This window comes from Chrysemys picta, chromosome 10 (assembly GCF_011386835.1).
Source record: "Chrysemys picta bellii isolate R12L10 chromosome 10, ASM1138683v2, whole genome shotgun sequence".
In the NCBI taxonomy this organism is placed as follows: domain Eukaryota; kingdom Metazoa; phylum Chordata; order Testudines; family Emydidae; genus Chrysemys; species Chrysemys picta.
Window position 1 is genome coordinate 70,992,604 of NC_088800.1, and position 21,486 is coordinate 71,014,089.

General features: G+C 40.0%; 1 protein-coding gene across 4 annotated transcripts; it reads left to right on the plus strand.

Moving 5' to 3' along the window:
• The first annotated feature begins 77 nt into the window (after positions 1–77).
• Positions 78–21,393, plus strand: LOC101946803 (uncharacterized). Of its 4 annotated transcripts, none has more exons than XM_065558918.1 (10): positions 78–210; positions 2,105–2,195; positions 5,562–5,741; positions 6,113–6,162; positions 7,068–7,185; positions 10,017–10,174; positions 12,191–12,291; positions 13,346–14,754; positions 16,555–16,694; positions 19,391–21,393. In XM_065558918.1, the coding sequence occupies exons 1-10, from the start codon at positions 116–118 to the stop codon at positions 19,692–19,694; spliced, it is 2,646 nt and encodes an 881-aa protein (XP_065414990.1). In that variant the 5' UTR covers positions 78–115; the 3' UTR covers positions 19,695–21,393. The 4 variants fall into 4 exon arrangements, with proteins under 4 accessions (XP_065414990.1, XP_065414991.1, XP_065414992.1 ...); XM_065558919.1 differs by having other exon boundaries at positions 12,215–12,291; XM_065558920.1 differs by lacking the exon at positions 19,391–21,393 and adding an exon at positions 17,450–17,932.
• Positions 21,394–21,486: the final 93 nt, after the last annotated feature.

Here is a 21,486-nt window from a genome sequence, read left to right on the forward strand (position 1 = left end):
ATGGCGTACAGCCTTCCCGCCCCTGTGCCGCTCCGATTGTCTCCTCGGCCTCTATGGCTTCCTCCCCATTGGAGAGAAGTACTGTCAGTCACAGGCGAGCGTCCCTCTGGCTGCCATGACAACCAGAATGCAGGACTGTGCTGCCTGCTGCGGGGATATGCCGGGGCGGGTCTCCACCAGGGGCCTCACCCGCTCCGTGGCTCATAGACTGTAAGCGGGGGAGAGGAACATGTGCATATGGGGAGCAGGGTGGCGGGTGCGTTGGTGAGCGGGGCTCCAGGGGGATGGGGAGTGCAGGAGAGCGCCTGGGTATGGTGAGGGGTGGGGACATGTATATGGGGTGGGACTGGGAATAGAGGATTGCGGGTTACAATGTGCATGTGTAACGCCGGCAGACCCTGGTCGTCATGAGCTAAAAGCCAACTGCTTGTTAGCTCAGGCTGTAGAGCAAACTCATTAATCTCTCTCGCTAAGTGGTCTTGGCACCACTAGATGGGACAGAACACCACAGCCAGAAGCTGTGTGGGTTACACATGGCTATTGCATGAGTATAGGGGGCACATGGAGGGAGCATGAGTTTAGGGGTGTATGGTGAGTGTATCAGAATAGGGTGGTGCATAGGATAGGGTGATGAGTGGATATGGGGTTGCCCAGGGATACATGGGGATGGGATTTCAGACATATGAGTATGATGGTTGCATTTAGGGTGAACAGACATCCCAATAAAATCGGGACTGTCCCGATATCAAGCAGTTTGTCCTACGTCCCGACCGAAGTACGGTTGGGACGCCATTTTTCCTGATATTTTGTTTCGGGTGTGGCGGTCCTTTTTTTTTCTTTCTTTTCCTTTTTGATTAGGCGGCAGTGACAGGCAGGGGGAACACCTTTTAATTGTTACAGTCACCCGGCACATCCGGATCTTCAGTGGCACTTCGGCGGCGGGTCCTTCAGTCGCTGATGGTCTTCGGCGGCATTTCGGTGCCGGGTAATAAACCTTGCCGCCAAAGAAAGAAGTGCCTCCGAAGACCCGGACGTGCTGGGTGAGTGTAACAATTGAAAAGGCACTCCCCCTGCGGCGGTCCCGACATTTTCGAGTTATCATCTGATCACCCTAGTTGCATTATAGGCATGAGGACCGTGTGGTTACTCAGGAATGTGGGGATGCCTCGTTACAGTTGGTGCATGAGCGGTATATGGATAGCTGAGGCTGTGTATTTGGATGAACAGTGTATAGGTATGGGGTTTGTGCATGAACATGGAGTACATGGGGGATGTATAGATATATATGTGACATGGGGCTTGTATTCACTGCGCAGTTCCCTACCGGGTCTTCGGCGGCGGGTCCTTCACTTGCTCTGGGTGAAGAACCTGCCGCTGAAAACCTGGAGTGAGTGAAGACCCCGCTGCCGCCGAAGTGCCACCGAGGACCCGGTAGGGAACCGGTTCTTAGGATTTTGGGAGCTCATCACTGTATGTAAGGGAAGTGCACACGGGTGTTGTGCATGAGTACAAGGGGGACAAGTGAGTGGGAATGGGTGGTTAGTGCGTGGTAGAAGACAGACAGTGAGTGGTGACTGGGAGAGGGGTGAACAGAGATGCAGGGAGTAAATGGCTTTGGATTAGTGTTAGAAATAGGTCAAACTGTCTCTAGTATTGTTCGATAGTTCAGCTCAAAGTAAAATGTTACTGGGTTAACATTTTGCTTAGGGAGCAGTTGAAAAGGGGAACAGAGTATAAGAATCCAATACTACTACTAATACAGCCTCTCTGTATATACTGTATACAGAAGCTCCTGTTCATGCAAGCCTAATTTTTTGTCGGGTGCTGAGGAATCCCTTAAGGAAGTGAGTACTTCTGACTCTAATAAATAGCACAGGCTTCTTTTTTGCTAGAAAACTAGATTTTTGTTTTTAAATGGAATAACTCTTGGGGATGAAGGTGGAAAGATGAACTTAAATTAGACCTGAAATAGTCAGATAACATGAACTAGATTTACAACTCTAAGAAATAGGCAAGAGATTCACAAGATCCCAAACTCCAAAAAGTTTGCCTATCCTACTTTCTATTTTTCTTTTACTGAAACTGGAAAATATGTTTTGTCTAGAAAATATTACATTGATGTGCAAAGAAAAGAAGATAGTTTTGATTTATCAGGAGCTAGCAGGAATGAGGCTGAAAGTTCCAGTTTCTATATGGTAAGTATTTTCTGAAATGCATATTGTTTTTAAAAGGGCTAATAGGCTCCAATCCTGCACCGCACTGTGCCTTGATGGATCCCTGAGTGCATGCAGACTCCCACTGAAGTCAACATAAGATGCAACATAACATCAGTGGGGCTCTGTGCAGACACAAGGGTCTGCCTGAGTGAATGTCAGTACAGGATCTGCATGAACTAATGAAGCCCAAGAAATGCTGAAAAAATAAGTCTGACCTAGTTACTGTTGCTATGTTTCTTCCTTTAAAATCTGATTGAAAGCAACTGAAATTGAGGACCGTTAAGGTTACTAGAAGATGTATGCTTTTCTTTTCGGTTGTGGTAGTTTATGATGGAAAAAAAAAACGACCACATCATCAAATCCTTCTCCCTGCAAGACCAGAATATAGTCCCTTGCTAGAGGATATACTAGATACTGCAATTGGTGATTGATTATTTAACTCATACACATGTGAGAGTACTGAATATTTTATTTAGCCTTAGAAATATTCACAATATTACTGAATAAGCTTAGACTGTTATTCTTAGAAAAGAGATGATTAAGGGGAGATATGATATAGTGGTCTATAGAATCATGAATGGTGTGAAGAAAGTGAATAGGGAAGTGTTAATTATCCATTCATTTAACACACAAACCAGGAGTCACCTAATGAAATTTAACAGGCAGCAGGGTTAAATCAAACGTAAAGAACTACCTCTTCACGCAATGCACAGTCCACCTATTAAATTTGTTACCAGAGAATGCTGTGAAGGCCAAAAGTATAACTGGTTTCATAAAAGAATTAGATACGTTCATGGAGGATAGGTCCATCAGTTGCTATTAGCCAAGATGGTCAGGGATGCAACCTTGCTCTGGGTGTCCTTAAACCTCTGACTGCCAGAAGCTGGGACTGTATGATAGGGGATGGATTACTCAATAATTGCCCTGTTCTGTTCATTCCCCCTAAAGCATCTGACACTGGTTGCTGTTGGATGACAGGATACTGAGTTAGATGGACCATTGGTCTGACCAGTATGGCCATTCTTATGTTCTTATAAAAACAAATAAAAAGTGGAACCTTCTTATGCACCAATTACCTATTCTTACCTAAGGTCCAGAGAGTCATGTTTTGAAGTCCTTTTAATACTAAAGACTGGGTTAGATGCATTCCTAATGACTTCAGTGAAGTTGCAAGGAATCTAAATCTAAGCAGAATTTGAGCTGTAGTATGTATGTATTGTATTCTGAGGAGCAAGCATATGCTGCTTTTGGCTGTTCCTGTAAAAGATATCAGACATTTGGACAGACTAAATTACCAGGGTCGTAAATTATCTGCAGATACTGTAGTAGCTCATCAAAGCTGTATGTATATCTGATATGTCAGCTATCAAGGGATCCTATACGGAATCTGGAGCTAACCAAGGTTCCGATCCAGGAAAGCACCCCGAGCATATACTTGACTTTAAGCTTGTGTTTAAGTCCCCTTGGCATCACTGGAACTTAAACATGTACTTAATAGCTTTCCTTAATCAGGGCCCAAGTACTGATCCCTACCAGAAGTGGTGCATGCCTTCTTTAGCTCACCACTCAGATCATCACAATATTTATCATGTTTTATTTCCACCAGGGCAAAAAGAACATTTGTATCAGAAAATTCCTAGCTCTTCTTAGTATCAGTACTCTGACCCCATCTCTCTGCCCCAAAGTTGGACACTTCATAACATATTTGCCTTTTCAAAAACAAAGAAACAAACACAAAATAAATAACTTTTGTGAATAAAAGTTAAGACCAAAATAAAACCAAGACCAAATGGAAAGCATGGTATTTGCTGTTCAACAATATAAAATTCAGAAATCCCAGGTCTTGTCCACACTAATATTTTTCTTAATATTTTCTATTGCTAGCACTAGCGTAGCTCTATCAGTGGTAGCAACAGTGATTAGAATAGACAGGGTAAAGGTTGCTACTGGCATTTGAACCACGATGTCTCAGAGACCTCTAATGAGCTGGGTAAGATAACACAGTAGCCAGTTAAAACACCAGTAGCCAGCCCCCCTCCACACCACCATTACTATCTCTGATGAAACTGCACTGCTAGTGGAACGGTTGGAAATTTTAAGGAATCCACAATTCCAGATTTGCTTTGGAAACTGAATTCTTTATTGAGAAGGTTTTTTTCCCTTTGGGTTACATCTTATGCTGCAGGTTTGCTAGGTTATATAAAACTTTTCTTAGAGTCTTTAAACAAATAGAACAACTAATCATCATAATTTGCCAGTTTGTAAATTGATGCTACTTAGAGACCTGGTAAGTTGGAAGAACAGGTTTTTCACTGTATTTTATTTTAATGAGGAAGTGTACTTTGCACACTGAATTACTTGTTAGTTTGTCACACCCTCTCTGCTGCACAATGAGGAAATCTCTAACAAGCCAGAGGAAAAATGTATAACTTTTCCTGTGAAAATGTATAGAAATACTTTTGTAGAGTGACATTTATTTTCCCACTGCTGCATAGAAATTTACATGCACATTTTGTGTTAATGTGAATTACCTGCATTAATCTCCCATCAGCTATGCAGTAACACAAAGGCAGGCACAGATCTCGCAAACCCTTACGTTCATGGGCATGAGTATGTACACAAGTACTTCCACTGAGTGCAACAGAATGAATTGCCGATATAAAGTTACTGACCTGCGAAAGTGTTCATTTGCACGACTGGACCCAAGATAATGCCAGGGAACAGTGATATGATGACTCAAGCATGAGTAAAAATCAGGACTATGGAATTCTATTGCCAGTTCTGCCATTGACTCACTGTTTTGCGCTTGGGAAAGTCAATGAATGAATGAATGCTTGTATAATATTTTTTAAATTCTTAGATGAAAGGTTGCTGTCTAAGTAGAATGTATCTAATATTTTATGCATCATATCATCAACATGCTTTCTATACTAAGGTTTAACAAGAGCCTTTATTGTACTACTGATTTTTTTTTAAATAGAGCAATCCTTAGTGAGTAGTTTTAGTACAAATTTTTATGATTTACCTGTCCTACAAACACAAGTGTACAGTTTGTGTGATGGTTCAGGGGAGCATCCGTGTTCAGAAAATAACAAGCATATGTGTGTAAATATAAGGGACTGAGGTACGTAGGACTTAAGCATATACACAGTGTTAAGCATGTTATTAAGTAATTTCCTGAATCAGGAGTTTGGTGACTAAGGTATGCATTTTTGTGTGTTACTGTACCATGTAACATGAATGTCTTTCTTAAATAAGTAATTATCTACATGGATTAAGATTGACTTTCCTTCTGTAAATATCCATATTTTACCCATAATTTTCTACCATTTTTATTTATTACAGCATCCTGGAAGTATTGCTGAACAAAAATATGATCAGTGTCTCAAGCATAATTTTACAGATTGTAAATTCGAAGCATCTCTTCGAATGTATACAGGAAATTCTGAAGAATGTGAAAGAAAATTACAGAGCAGCCCAGAAAGACAACAGGAAATGAAGATCATCAAAAAGAAAATGGCACAAGTAACACTTAATGTTCTTCTTTATACATATAAAGTATTTTCCTGTTCAAATACAAACATAGAAGTTTAATTTTTGCTTTTAATTTTCCCTTTCTATCAGAATTTTATGTCATTAAAGTACTTTAACGTTGCATCTAGCTGCTATGAAGATAGGCCTGCTAAAATCACTGCAATAAAAAGTAATGTTATGAACAAGCACAAAAGCAATTTGATAAAGAAAGTTCCTGTTTTAATATTTTAGAAAAAAAACTGAAAATAATTAGGAGAGACATGAGCCATTTTGCTGCTTTACTAAAGTCTCTCTGAAGAAGATAACAATTACAGTCAGAGTTGCATTAAATAAATGCAATAATATGTTTGTTTGTTTTGAAGGATGTTGTAACTGACAGACCTTTCCCGGTCTTAGTAAGGAGTACAAAAAGGTAATGTATAAATCACAGTAAATTCTACTAAGCATTTGTCTTGTGCCAGGCCACATACATCAGCAGTGCAATATACTGCTACACAGCAGACCCAGGTATGACTCCTAAGCCACTGGAGCTTGCGTTATGGGAGTAACTGTATCTTAAGAAAGTCAGGTTGATGAGTTTCCACTCCAGATGGATCTCTCTCACCTATAGATGGAGTAGAAGTGCCACTGACTTAATCTTCTTTGCTGGAAGAGGAATATTGTAGTGGTGGCTGAGGGGAAGTTTGAGAAGTGTATGTATGAAGGAAATGGTGAGCATAGAATAACTGGGTGGGAGAAAATCTGAAAATTGCATGGAGGAGCCTTTAGACTGGCATTGCTTTATGGAGCATAATTCACTCATGAACCTAAACTCCAATAAACAGCCCCGAGCAGGAAGGGTGCTGGTAATCTCTGTGTAAAAGGACAGGAAGAGGAGACATGGATCATCATGTATAGAAATACAAAACAGACCTCTCTCCATAAGGATCAAATCAAGTACTGGGCTCTCCCTATCCTTTTCCCAACAGAAACATAAACGTTAAAATAATCTCTGAAAACATAGCACAGAAATCCAGTTTATAACTTCAGGTAAAATAATCTTTTCCATTACTGTAATTGAGTTAATAAAACAGAAACTATTGAGAAGCTAGTTGATTTTATACCACAGCTTCAAAATGTCCCACATACAAACTTTTGCAGCTCATAGAATAGTGTCATAAATTTCACCATATTGACAGCAATCTGCCAGCTTTGAAATCATGGCAATTTATTTACATTCCTGACATTCACACACACCTGTGGTACATTATATGCTATTGATATGTATAGAATTTTCTTTCAACATGGATTAAAATATATTCTTTCATGTTTAACTAGAACAAAGAAGTTGCACAGCTTCCCTTCCAGACTATCTCAATTTCCTCCTCCCCCATACACATCACAAGAAGAAGTCATGAGGCTCATTTCATCAGCTTCAAAGCTAATTGTTGCGGCGGTAAGTAATACAGGTCATGCTACTTTAATCATTAAAGAGGTAACAGAACATTTTCCACTGTTGCACTTGAACAACAAGTTCCCCATAAATTGCAATGATAAAGGATCAAATTTTGCACTCTGACTGTAAATCCACAGTAATTGCTTTGACTTTAATAGTTATTGTGGATATACAACCATGTTACTGAGAGCAGAATTTAGCCAGTCTTTTGCTGCTCCATAAAATCATATCACACCACCTCCAGTTGAAAATACCCACGACCTTCCGCTCTCTGCAGTGAAACAGACTAGTTGGACAGGGGCCATCCTATTAAGGGGAAAAAGGCATGGTCAGCTTGCATCAGAATGAAGAAATCCCCCCAAAACTTTAATATACACAGCTGCCCAGGGAGAGACTCTTTTATAGTAAATAAACCTCACCTTCCCTGATCCTCAGCTTATTTAAAAAACACTATACAATTATATCAATTCTTTTGTCTCTGTACAGTATTTATTTCAAATAAAGTCAAGAACAACATACTGGCTTCTACATTTATACTACAACAAAAGCAAAACCACTTTTCAAACATAGGATTTGATAAAAGCCTGTTTAAATGAATCTGAGTTTTTCAGTTGATTTAACGGATTCTGGATCAGGCCAGTAAGTATGAATTTAAGTATCGAAATAAGTGACCTGATTTTCAGAGGTGCTGACATTTGAAGCCAGCACCTCATCAATCAATTCATTAATTTCATCTGTATGTGAAACTTTTGACCATAACACATGTTCCCATCAAACAGACTGACCAACGTAGAATATTTTGTATATATGTAGCAGGTCACTTGCTAGGATATCTCACTTAATCATTTCCCAGCCACTGCGGGGGCCTCAGGCACTGGTGCACCATGGTCCCTCCTATTCTCTGCCTGTGGCACATAGAATTATAGGACTGGAAGGATGCTCAATAGGTCATCTAGTCCAGTCCCCTGCACTCCAGGCAGGACTAAGTAATAACTAGACCACTCCAAACAGGTGTTTTAACCTATTCCTAAAAACCTCCAGTGACGGAGATTCCACAGCCTCCCCAGGCAGTTTGTTCCAGTGCTTAACTACCTTGACATTTAGGAAGTTTTTCCCAATATCCAACCTAAACCTTCCTTGCTACAATTTAAGCCCATTGCTTCTTGTCCTATCCTCAGAGTTTAAGGAGAACAATGTTTCTCCCTCCTCCTTGTAACAACCTTTTATGTAATTGAAAACTATTATCATGTTCCCCCTCAGTCTTCTCTTCTGCAGACTAAAAAAAACCCAATTTTTTCAGTCTTCCCTCATAGGTCACGTTTTCTAGACCTTTCCATCATTTTTGTCGCTGTCCTCTGGACTTTCTCCAATTTGTCCACATCTTTCCTGAAATGTGGCTCCCAGAACTGGACACAATACCCCAGTTGAGGCCTTATCAGTGCAGAGTAGAGCGGAAGAATTATTTCTTGTGTCTTACTTACAACACTCCTGCTGATACATCCTAGAATGATGTTCACTTTTTTTGCAACAGTGTTATACTGTTGATTCACATTTAGTTGGTGATCCACTATGACCCCCTGACTCCTTTCCACACTACTCCTTCCTAGGCAGTCACTTCCCATTTTGTACGTGTGCAATTGATTGTTCCTTCCTAAGTGGAGTACTTTGCATTTGTCCTTATTGAATTTCATCCCGTTTACTACAGACCATTTCTCCAGATCATTTTGAATTTTAATCCTATCCTCCAAAGCACTTGCAACCTCTCCCAGCTTGGTATCGTCCGCAAACTTTATAAGTGTACTCTCTATGCCATTATCTAAATCACTGATAAAGATATTGAACAGAACTGGCCCTAGAACTGATCCCTGCAGGACCCCACGTGATATGCCCTTCCAGCTTGACTGTGAACCACTGATAACTACTCTCTGGGAACGGTTTTCCAACCAGTTATGCACCCACCTTATAGCAGCTCCTTCTAAGTTATGTTTCCCTAATTTGTTTACAAGAAGGTAATGTGAGACAGTATCAAAAGCCTTACTAAAGTCAAGATATACAACATCTACCACTTCCCCCTATCTACAAGGCTTGTTACCCTGTCAAAAAAGGGTATTAGGTTTGTTTGACATGATTTGTTCTTGACAAATCCATGTTGACTGTTATTTATCCTTTATTAACTTCTAGTTGTTTGCAAATTGACTGATTATTTGCTCTATTAATTTCCTGGGTTGTCCTTATTCCCCTAATAGTCTAGTCTCCTATGGGCTGTACTACATTGGTCTAATTTCAGTTGTTGGGTTTAGTGCGTGGATGGGTGGTGGTGGCCTGTGATATACAGGCAATCAGACTAGATGATATGGTGGTCCCTTCTGGCCTTAAACTCTGTCTCTATGACACTTTGCAGTACTCTGACAGTGTAAAGTGGCCTTAAAATGTAAGTGAGTGTAAATTACCTGCACCCACTTTAAAGGAGAATCAAGCTTGGAATGTTAGTGTGTGGGCCTGAGCACATGCCTGGGAGCCAGGATTTCCTCAGTTCTAATCCTGGCTGTGACACAGATTCCTGTTAAGACATTAAGCAAGACATACTCTCTCTCTGCCTCTACAAGTTCCCCCTTGTGAAAGTGAGAATAACGCTGCCCTATCTCACAAGAATACTGTGAGGATTCAATAGATAACATGTAAGCCTTGGAAGAGGAAAAGTGGTTAAAACTATTATTGCTCATGCTGACTACAAAATTAATGGAGAATTGTTTATGAACTAATAGCTTATCTGTAGCAAACTCAATTTGTAAAGATTTCTATTAATATAATGACACTTATCTTCTTCTCAGACTTGTGAAATTTCTTCGGAGGAAATAAAGAAGCCAAACTGTGCCTCACCCCAGAAGAGGAAAGAAGCTAAAAATAGTCAAAGATTGAACCATTACTACAAGCAGCGTGCACCTCCTCTTGTGATCTCTCGAGATCCCCATGAATATGAAGCTAAGAGGTGTGAAAAAAATTCAGAGAGATTTTCAGCAGCACAGCTGAGTGAAATGATGATAGCCTATAATGTTATACTCTGTACCTTTTGATGCTGTTTTAAACATTTACAGCACTTTCACATTTTAGAGGATCAGATTGGAAATTTGTATCAGATGTTAGAGTAGGATTTCTTTATAGCTTTCTAATTTTTAAAGTTAGCTGAACCTTTTCTGTTAAATTATCCTATTTGTGTTATCAGATTTATTGACATTTGTCCCACCCAAACTTAATCAAAACAATAAGAGGAAATATGTTTGGAGTATTTAATCCATAAGATATCCTATAAATAATAAAGAGGCCAGCTGTAGAAAGGCAGCATTACTGAGAGAGACTTCTCACAATCATAAGTCTTTCCAAGCATGGTAGATCATGTCAAATGTAATGTGGAGGACTGGTCTTTTATTGAAAGTTTTAGAGGCCCAGATTTTTTTATATGAAATGTATATAAAAGAGAATCTTTATATAGTCCCCACTGTCTCCCATTTGAAACTAGGTAACTTCTACATTAGCACATCTCATGTTTCAGAGAAGCTTTTATTAATAGAAGTTTCGAATGCTCAGTGTCTGACCCTAAGCAAAAGCAAAACAGATCTTTCCTCTTTCTAAAAGACTGTCTGACATTCTAACTTCAGATCACAAATACCAAAATAACTTGATAACAAATCACGCCCTGAGGCAGTGACCACATATTGATCAAATCCTTGTGGTTGCACACAGCACAATGGTGCACTTTAATTTACAGCAAGTCATGCAGAAAAAATGGAGGAACCTAGGCACCAGAAACAGGGTTATGATGAACTGTTTGAATGAAAAGTTTTTAGGTTTTATTGTGCTGGGGCATATCAACTAAAAAACTTCAGCATGGGATTAGACACCAATAGGTGTTTTAAAAGAGCTTGCTCAAGTTCTGTAGGCCCTATATTTCACATACCTTGGTATTTTAGTAGTAAATGTCCACCTATTTCCATTTCTTTTAAAAATGGTCATTACTGGTTTGATTTTCCTTTCATTTTGACCATTTACATTAGTTCACAATGTAAATCCATGGACTTCCTTGAAACTAGGCCTGTTTTATACTGGGATAAAGAGAGGAGAAGCAGGCTGTGTAACATTAAATAATTGATATTAAACAAGATATACTTAATATAGGTCCTATCCATACGTGGGACAAAGCTGTGCATGCCTGCTGTGATCTCATATGCTATATGAGTGGATATGTTTACACAGTAGTTGGGATGTACAGAGATCACTGGGATTATTAAATTATTCAGTTAATCAGAAGGACATTTACTACCATAGTACAGTCAAACCTAGATTATCAAAACCCTGATTATCTGGGGAAAAATTAAAAAGGACCTTTCCCATAATGTAAAGAGTCCCTCACTGTCCAAACGCCCATTTACTGACATACTCTCAGGTCCCCAAATAATTTGGCTAAATCGTATTTGTATGCAACTTGTGGTGTGTGGCATCTAACCTGAGTCCTAGATTAGAATTCACTCTCTTTTCTCTTTGGCAGTGGCAGAGAGATGATCAATTCAACAATCACTGCTTTTCATCCTATTGTAATTCCTAGTTATATTTAGAAACCAAAGTCAGTCTAGTCTGATTGCATAAAAACAAAATCCTTACAATTAAATGAGCTTTTGATTTTAGGAAAACAGGTTTCTTTTTGAAGCTTGCCCTTCCAACATTAAGGGACTTATTGTTCCTTTCCAGAGATTGAGAAATAATTAACATGCCAAATTGCTTATTTTTGTTATGCTGTGTATTATAGCTATCATGCAAAGCAGTAAAAGACTTTTCTATAAGTCATTGATTGGGAGTCAGTGTACAGTACTGTATGAGGAGAAACAATCTGATACAGAGAATAGGTACATTAGAAAAGACAGGAAAAATAATGAACAAGACTATAAATCTCATTAAGTATGACAAGTCGTCTTGATTTTGTTTTGAAACAGTTATTTTATACTTCTCATAGCATTGATGTATTCTGTTTTAAAAGTACACGGGAAATGAACAAATTAGAAGAATCAAATGCTGACTTTATCCAAGAAAATTCAAGGAATGATTATGGGAAAAGTAAGTTACATTCTTAATATACTTTTCAATCCTTTTCACCATGTCTTAGAAAACAGCTGTTGCCTGCAATGAAAAATCTCTTAAAGAATAACCAAGTAAGCCATTTGAGAATGCACGGCTGATTCCTGGATTGTTAGCAGGGCTAAATTATTGTAGCAGTTGGTCTTAGAAGGTACTGAAATTGTTTCTAAACACAATTGCAAGTTTGCAAATGATTAAGTTACATTTTCCAGGTATTCTTTTTACACCTTTACTGTTAAAACAATAACATTGGAGGTGCAGAATCCATCTCAGATAAGCAGGAGAGGAAATGAACTTATTTTTTATTTTGGGGTGTATCTACACAGCAGCTGGGAGTGTGCTTCCCAATGCGGGTAAACACGCTAGCTCTGCTTGAGCTAGTACGTTACGAAACAGCAATGTGGCCAGGGTGGCATGGGCAGCAACTCGGGCTAGTTACTGGAGTTCACTCCTGTGCAACCCCCTGGGTACGTATTCAGGTAGCTAGCCCCAGCCTGTGCCGCTGTGGCCACACTGCTATTTTTAGGGTGTTAGCTCAACCAGAGCCAGTGTGCGTCTGACTACCCACACTGGGAAGTGCCGTCCCAGCTGCTGTGTAGATATAACCTTTGTTGCCAGACTTCTAACAGACTCACACACACCTTGGTCTAACATCATATTATCCAAAGAACATATTGCAAGAGGTTCTTTTCCTGGTCGGTTACTTCCTAATATGTGCTCTGCTCCTTTGTACTGCTCCCTCTTCTGATTCATTCTTTTACATCATATTTTCTTCAAATCTCTTCTGAAAGTTCATTCTCGTCTTGATTTCTCTCTGACAAACACTTTGTCCTTTCTTGTCATGACTTCTAATTATCTACTTTACAACTTGTCCTTTTCCCTCTTGACTTTTCCTATTCGCTTTTAGTAGACTATATTTGTTTGATCCATTTTATTGTTGTGTTTTAAAATAATAGTAAAGTGCCAGGGGATGAGGGATTTTTTGTTAAATAAATATTAAAATTAGTCATTAAAAATATGGTGTCTACTTTAGATACGAAGAAAGGCAAGAAAGAAAAAAACATTATAAATGTAAATGGACAGTTCAGAGTTGAGAGATCATCTAACGTTTCCAGTAACTCGTCTAAACATAGGAGTGTACATTCTAAAACTTCGACAAGAGCAACTGATTTAAATTCATTGTACTTAAGTACCATATCTCCATATGCACAAGGAACTGGCAGAAGTAAAGGTCCTAAAAAAAATGTGCTTAATGAAGGGGAGTCCTCTGCCTTGCGCAGCTCTTCAGTGATGTCTGAATGCCAAGATACAGAGCCAAGTACTGGCCGTATATCAGGCTTGACAAGTTTTGCTCACTCTCAGAAAAATGAATGCCTCTCTGGGTGGCTCTGTAAGTCATCTGAATTCAAAAGGCAAAAGTCACCCCAAATGCCTAGTAGAAAGCATTCAGGCATCAGAGTTAGTAAGTCTAGCAAGCTTTCACAGAGAAGGCCAATGGAGAACTCCAGGAATATGCCACTACATCAAAAAGAAAGAAAAAATAGTGAAGGAAACAGGGAATTAAATGAGAAAATAATTCATACTATTTCCACAAATGCACAAGCCCCAATCATAAATGAAAACACGGGAGAACAAACAGCTTCTGTTGTGGCTCTTAAATGTGGCATTCACCACAGCCAAAATACCACATGTAACAGCCTTCATCAGAGACCTCAAAGTAACCAGCACCAAAAAAAGAAGAAAGATTTGTGTGAATTAGCTACAGGAAAAAACACCAAATCCCATAAGGTCCGTTTCCAAGGTCCATTGCAGTTTTCCAGAAATACTGAACAGAAATGTAACTGTGTAAACTTGAATAGTTGTAACATAACAAGTGACTATGGAATTCAAACCATTGCTTCAGAAAGTAAATCTTTAGGGACTGTGACACATCTTCCAGAGAAGGAAAATGAAGAACACCTTTCTAGGGTCACACTTGGAGCACCTTCCTTTCTACATCAAGTTTTCCTGGAAATGGAGCAAGATGCATCACCTACTTCAACTGCATCTGAGCCTAAAGATCTGGACAGCAGTTTAGAAAACAAAAGTATACAACAATTATGTAACCAGCATTTCATCCTTAATGAATCCACAGGAGACACGAAGGTTCAGGATACTATCAGCAATGTACATACAAGTAACATTATTTTAACAGACCCATGTGATTGGCAAATGGCACATATCCCACAGAAGGCTCAGTGTTGTTGCACCTGTTCAGAAGAACAATGCAACTTTATATCTGAAACATCTGATGAAGAACAAGACAGTTTCTCAGATTCATCTGTGACAGTAACAAGTATTTTAGGTGCATTAGAAAACCAACAGTCAGAAGAGGAGTTCACTATATCATCTGTATCTGATAGCCTGAGTCTTGGATCATTATATGATGTGCATGAACAGATGGTAAGCGCTTGATGAAATTATGTTATTAATGTAACAAAACTCTTAAGTGCTTTTTTAAGTAGGCAGCAGTTTCTGTTTCCATTTGAAACACCCTTTAAAAAAAAAGTTGTAAATTGGCTGCTTAAATCATATTAGACCAAACGTGACATGTCAAATTAACAGCCTGGATGTAAAAACAGCCTTTAAACATCTTTGAAAATACTTAAACTAGGGAGGGAATCAGAAAAAGTTTCCCACACTAGTTTCTACAGCCTGTCTACACTTGCAAACTCTATAGCCTTAATTCACTACCAGTACATCCTAGGGTCAGGTGATACAGTAGTAAAAACCCCTGAGTCCTATCCTCATAACAGCTTTCACTGTTGCTGCCAAGGTAGTCAATTCTGGCTACAAGGTTTCCTAGTATACACACACCATGGAGACGGGGCAAATCTAAAACAACATAATTCAGAATGAGTGGCAGTCTGCTCCAAGGGTTTAGGATTGGAATAATAGAGGTGTCACCATTCAGGACTAGAGCTTAATTTTCAAATCATGTGTGTCAAAGATTGACCAGCACCTGCCCTAATTAGTGCTCTTAGCATAAAATCCACCCAGAAAAATTGGAGGAAGTGCTCACACAGCACTCTTACTCTGAATGGCAGATACAATTTCAGCAAACAGTATCTCCTGTCCAAAGAAACCAGTAACCTTATGTAGTCCCATGCACTTCTGTTGACATAATTCAATGAAATAATATTTCATTGGCACCGTAGTGCATCCAGAGGACTTACGAACTGATGTATTAAAGTAGAGGAATATATGGGCTAAAAGGTGTTAACATAACTCAGTCACTGCTCAACATTAAACAGGTTCAGGGATTGGTATACAGAGACCTCAGCCTGCTTTGTACCATGGCAAATACACCATTAAAAATCTTTTCAATCTTTTATTAAAGATGTAGCAAAGAAAGAAAAGCAGTTAAAGCATTTGAAATGTAAAATATTAAACAAGGCTTTCATTTTAACAACATTTCTTGTTCCCTTTCACTTTAGCTGGAGAACGGTTTAGAAGGAAACCCCCCCTTTCTCACAGTCTCTTAGATGGTATTAGAGATGGTAATAACTGTCCTTTTGCGTAAAAGAGAAGTTAGTGGTGATGAGCTGGAGCTGCTTTTGTCAAAATCTGATCCCATTTCATCCCACGTAGTGTTTGGGATTCAGCTGGAGCCAGTAGAGGTAGCGATGGTATCGGAGTCTCTCTCTTTGGCCCAGTCTGGTCAGGCCATCTCTCAGGATTAGGACAAAGAAGGTTTGGGATCCCAGGAGATGGTGGAGGTGGCTGCCATATGGTAAAGCTCACTCCAGTAGCCTCTGTCTGTTCTTCCATGTTATGTTAAAGTATTTTTAAGGACCTTAATTTAGGCCTAATATCTCCCACACCAATTTTGGTTAATTTCTGGTTTCACATCTTCTGTTTTTACCAAGCTTGATTTTAACAGTCCTTGAATCATATCAGTAGGCCCTTTTGTTCAGGCTAATTTAGTTTTTCTGTCTCCTTGTTGTACCTTTTCCCATCAACATTTATTATAGGTTATTGTGACATCTTATGAACTTTCACATAGTTTTTACAGTTGAGCTCACAGGTAGAGTAAAATGTTAGGCCCAGTTATTACAACAGAACCCAAATGATGACAATGCAACTGTCCTGGACAATGTGAAATTATAACAATTGCCATGACAGCCCATCAAGTCTAATTTAAAACAAACATTTCAAGGAGGAAAATCTTTAACAGGTATCATCCCATTTTTTTCATCCTAGGAAGAAAACATTTGTGTTGACCGAAAAGAGGAGGAAAACTCTGACTCCAGCATAGGCCATCTTGATGAAAGAGTTCTAGAGGAAATGCAGAAGATTAGCACCTCGGAGAGGCTCTCTCAGACAAACTCCTTCCATTTCAGGTATTAATATTTATTCTACCTGAAAAGAACCAGAATAGGCTTTTAGTTTCCATTTCAGGGATCCACATCTTTGAGTTGGTATTAAATATTGGGGACCTGGTGATGCCTTCCTTTTTATAGCACTGCAGTAGTCTCACCTGATGGTAAAATCATGGATAACAATGGGATGGTTCAAATTCATAAGAGAGAATGTAAGATCCCTCTTAAGTGCAAGATAAGAATGAGTATTACTTATTCCGCCCCAAGGCACTTACAATCTAAATTGCTATCTGGACATCCAGAAACCCCTCAGGATACAACAAATTCCCCAACCAAACCAAGACATGCCATTAATCAAAGATACTGATATAATTTCTGCCATTTCCTCAGTTTGCTTCTCCCTCCATATAGGCACTATCTCGGTCTTGTCTGGGCTGAATCTCAGGCCTGGTCTACACTGGGATGGGGGAGGAGGAGGAAGAATCAATCTAAGTTACGCAATTTCAGCTATGTGAATAACATAGCTGAAGTTGACGTATTTAGATCTACTTACCGCAGTGTCTTCACTGCAGCAAGTCGATGGGAGAGCGCTCGGCGGTCGATTTATCGCGTCTAGACTAGACATGATAGATCGACCCCCGCTGGATTGATTGCTGCCCATCAATCCAGCGGGTAATGTAGACAAGCCCTAAGTCTGCTCAGCTCATATCGATGCATCAGTCTCTGTCAGGCAGTACTATGATGAATTAAATCTGATGTCACTGATTTTCATACAGTTCTACAGATGAAGAAGGGAGAGCAAATATGGATCATGCACTTAAGAGTGTCAATACAAGTCAAGTACTGTATTTCTGTCATTTTCCACATTACGTTAGTACATAACTAATCAGATCAGTAGTAAACTGTTAGAATAAAAAATGCTTAAAATCAACTTAAGATGCCAGAGCCAGAACTGATACCATATACAAATATTATGGTGTTTCCTTCTCTGTGTTAGTAGGTATGTAATGGTATCTGTTGCTTTCTAGCATCACAGATTGCACTAGTTAAGGCATATTTCTTCTCACTTTCATGACAAAAAACATGACTTCTCTCAAAAAAATCATGTTTTTGATCTCCCCAGTCAGCTGCTACCAAGCAAGCCTCCATACATTTAATGGCTAGTGTAGTGGACTCTGGGATTTTTAAATGTCTTTAAACCATTAAATATTACTACATTAAAAAAACCAATGATTGAAAAATAAAGGATATTTATTCAACTTCCCATAACTTCTTAATTATCACAGTGGGTGATATCCAGGTCTCATTCGAGTCAATGAAGTTTTGCCTTTGACTTCAATGGGGCCAGCATTTCTTCCTGCGTGTCATGACTTTTCCTTTTGTAAACTACTTATGATTCTTCTCACTTTTTGCCGTCACACACAACCCACCTCAGTTACGTTTAACGACTCTGTTTTGTTGCAAAACTTCATCAAGGGGCTGGTCCAGCACCCAAGGGACTTTGACTTTGTTAATTTAAGCTGTAATGAATAATTGATAATGCTTTTAAAATTAAAGTGCACCACATACAGCTATGCTGATTTCTACTGAATTAAGTTACATATTGCCAGATAAATTAGGACAACTGCAAATCATGCCAACTCCTTTTGAAAGCTATTATGATGTGCAACTAAAAACCCAGTCATGCAAGAGGAGACGTGAGCAAACCTCTGCACCCATGCAGAGCTTCACTGACTTCACTAGGGCTTTGTGCAGGTTTAAGGGTTTGCACGCTTAGCTCAGCTTACAGGACTGGGGGTCTAAATAGTATTTACTTTAATAGCGTAATATTTGTGATACACACACCTGCACAAAGTGTTACCCCGAGGGAATTTTGTACCCAAAACCTAAAAATTCTGTGCACATTTTAAAATTCTGCAATTATTTGTCAATAAATAAATGTGGAGGCTCCATCATGGGAGTGGGGAGCACAGGCCACTGGCTGCATCGAGGTGGGAGATCACCCTGCAGTCCCCCCGGGACACAGATTCAACGGTGGGGCTGCACCCAACCCTGACAAAGGGCAAGGGCCAGGCCCTGCCCCTCTGCACCAGGTGTGGGCAGGCAGGCTCAGCCTGGCAGGATCCAAGTGTGGAGGGGCTTAGTGTGGGGAGATCCAGGTGTGGGGTGAGAGGTTTCTGTGTGGGGTAACTTGAGTGCAGGCAGCTCATTGGGGGATCTGGATGCACAAAGGCTCATTATGGGGGGGAGGGGTTGGGTGCAGGGGCAATGGGATTCTGCAGGGGGGTCCAGGTGAAGGTGGTTGGAGCTTAATGGGCGGGTCCATGTGGAGGGAGGCTCAATGGGGAGGGGTCTGGGTGCTTGGGGAGTGGGGCTTAGTGGGGCAGGGATCCGGGGGCAGCTGGTTGTGACTCAGTGGGGTGGGGGTCCAGTGTGCGGGGGCTTGTCAGGGTGGTCCAGGTGCAGGAGGCATTCGATGGGCCTCCTTAACAGGGGAGCCCCAGCTGCTGCCACCAAGGGGACACCACATGCCAGGCTCTCACACCTCCCCACCCCATTCTCCTTCTCTTACCCATTCTCTCCCTTCCCCCTCCCCACTGTCCCCACCTCATCCCCTCCCACTTTCTCTCCCCACTATCCCCTGCCTCCCTCCCCTCACTCCTACATCCCTCTCCCCAATTGCCTCTTCCTCCCACCTCTGCCATGCCCCACCACAGGCACTCCCCCTTGTACAGAAAACAGGAAGGCTCCCAACACACACAAGAGGAGCACGACCAGCACAAGGACACAGGAGGTGGCCTCCAGCTGCAGAGTCAGAAGCCGGAGCTGAACCCTCCTTCCGCCAGGCAGCTCTGCGCTCACAGAAATGGGGGGTGGCAGTGGCATATGACCCCACATGCTCCCCCCATCTCACCTCTGTTTGGGGGGGCCAATGCCTCCCCAAACTACGCCCACCAGAAACCACGTGGGCGCATGACCACTCATGCAGATTCCCTTTGCTTCCCCATCACTTTCTGCTGAGAAGCAAAGAAATCTGCAGAGGGACCTGAATTCTGTGCCCACGCAGTGGCGCAGAATTCCCCCAGGAGTAAAAGCGTATTAAAAAAAACCAAAGTCCCATTGATTTCACTGGGAGTTCCACATTCAGAGAGCTTGCATGATTAGGCCCACAGAGCCTGAGCTTGCAAAGACTTACCTATGTGCTTAACTTTACTACCATGACTACTAGTACTAGCATTCTTAACTTTGTGCATTGAATTGTCCCCTGCCTTTAGTGGGACAGCTCACACCGTGTCAAGCTAAGCAGGGCTTTGCAGGACTGTGGTCACAATTATTCATTTTTACCTTTTGTGAAATACATTCTTTCAATGGAATTTCCTGTTTTGAAAGAAAATTACTGTCAGAATTATATTACTACTAAGTATTGTGTTGGCCTGTAAATTACTGTAAATTTATTGTCTCTGATCAGTATATTAAAAAGCCCAATATATTTGTAATTTATAGTAAAAATATTTCCTACCAGTCAATTGGATTTTTTAAAGTGATAAAAGAGATCCAAGGAAAGACTGTTATTTTTATACCACTGTGGGAAAGGGTCCAGCAGTCAGATAGGATATTTCCTAGCACCACATGAAGTGGAGATAGACTAGAAAGGCAGAAATGCTCTTAATTCCCTTCCAAGACAGTTACTTTGTTCTCAACTGAATATAAATATGATGCATTTTTTTAATTTTTAGAACAGATGTCAAAGCTGTTGCTCAGTCTCAATACAGTTAGCTCTAGACAGCAATGAGGTTTCAGCAGTGCAGATTGACTACCCTATAGATGCTAATGATGCCTATGGAAGTGACACAATAACATCATGTTGTCTTAAACGTGACCCAGATTTTCAAACTTGTTACCACTAAAAGCTAAGCATTTAGTAAAAGTGTGTATCTTAAGTGAGATTCACTGAACACAAGAGTAATCCAGATCCAATTAGGCCCTGGCCCTGAAGCCTGTGGTAAAACTCACATTGCCTTTATTTGTACAGGATCAATCCTTCTGTTAGTTTCTTCAGAGCTGAAACTGACTTGGAAATGGTGATATTCAATTCTGGTAACATTTTAACACGGTTTGACTCATGCGACTCTTCTCACAAAGTGAACAAACATTTAAATATGGTAAAGATTTTATTTTTAGCTTTAGATTTAAAGCAGATTTGGCAAGTAAACCTTGTGCTTAAGTTTTGCAGCCTTATTAGTATAATTCTGAAATGGTGAAAAAGAGCAATTCCTTATGACAAGAACAGGCAGTATTTAATATAAGCCTAAGCAGTTTAAAGAAGTGTTTTGTGAACTCAACTTATTTTCAGTGTTACTTTATCATAGAAAAACAGCATTTTAAACAAGTTTTTAAAAAGTTTTAGTAATTGAGTCTTTTAAAAAATAACTTTAAATACCGTGGTGCTGTTGATTATAAAAATAACTAGTAATTTAGTTTGCATCAGGACAAAACCTATTATTACATAAATTTTGGGGGGATTTCATAACTAAGACTGATGGTCTCGGATGGGATCATACTCAGGTCGCTAAGCCCCTCCACAGCTGTGGCTACATTGCTATGTTTAGCATGCTAGTTTGATCAGAACTAGCATGGATAGGTCTCCTCAAGACTAAATTTACAACTTCCAACTCCAATGCAGACATACCCTCAGATCCTGTGAGTTTGCAGAGCCAGCCGTTAGGGAATATTTTTTTTTAACTTCTTCACAAAATATGTAGCATATTCAATTTATTTAAAGCAAAGTATATTTTAAAAGCTTAAGAAATAA

Bases quoted from the DNA above. Each gene is read 5' to 3' on its own strand.
- LOC101946803 (XM_065558918.1), top strand. From the start codon at position 116: ATGACAACCAGAATGCAGGACTGTGCTGCCTGCTGCGGGGATATGCCG. The intron at 5,742-6,112 runs GTAACACTTAAT...TTTGTTTTGAAG, and splicing joins TCAAAAAGAAAATGGCACAA to GATGTTGTAACTGACAGACC. The intron at 7,186-10,016 runs GTAAGTAATACA...TCTTCTTCTCAG, and splicing joins CAAAGCTAATTGTTGCGGCG to ACTTGTGAAATTTCTTCGGA.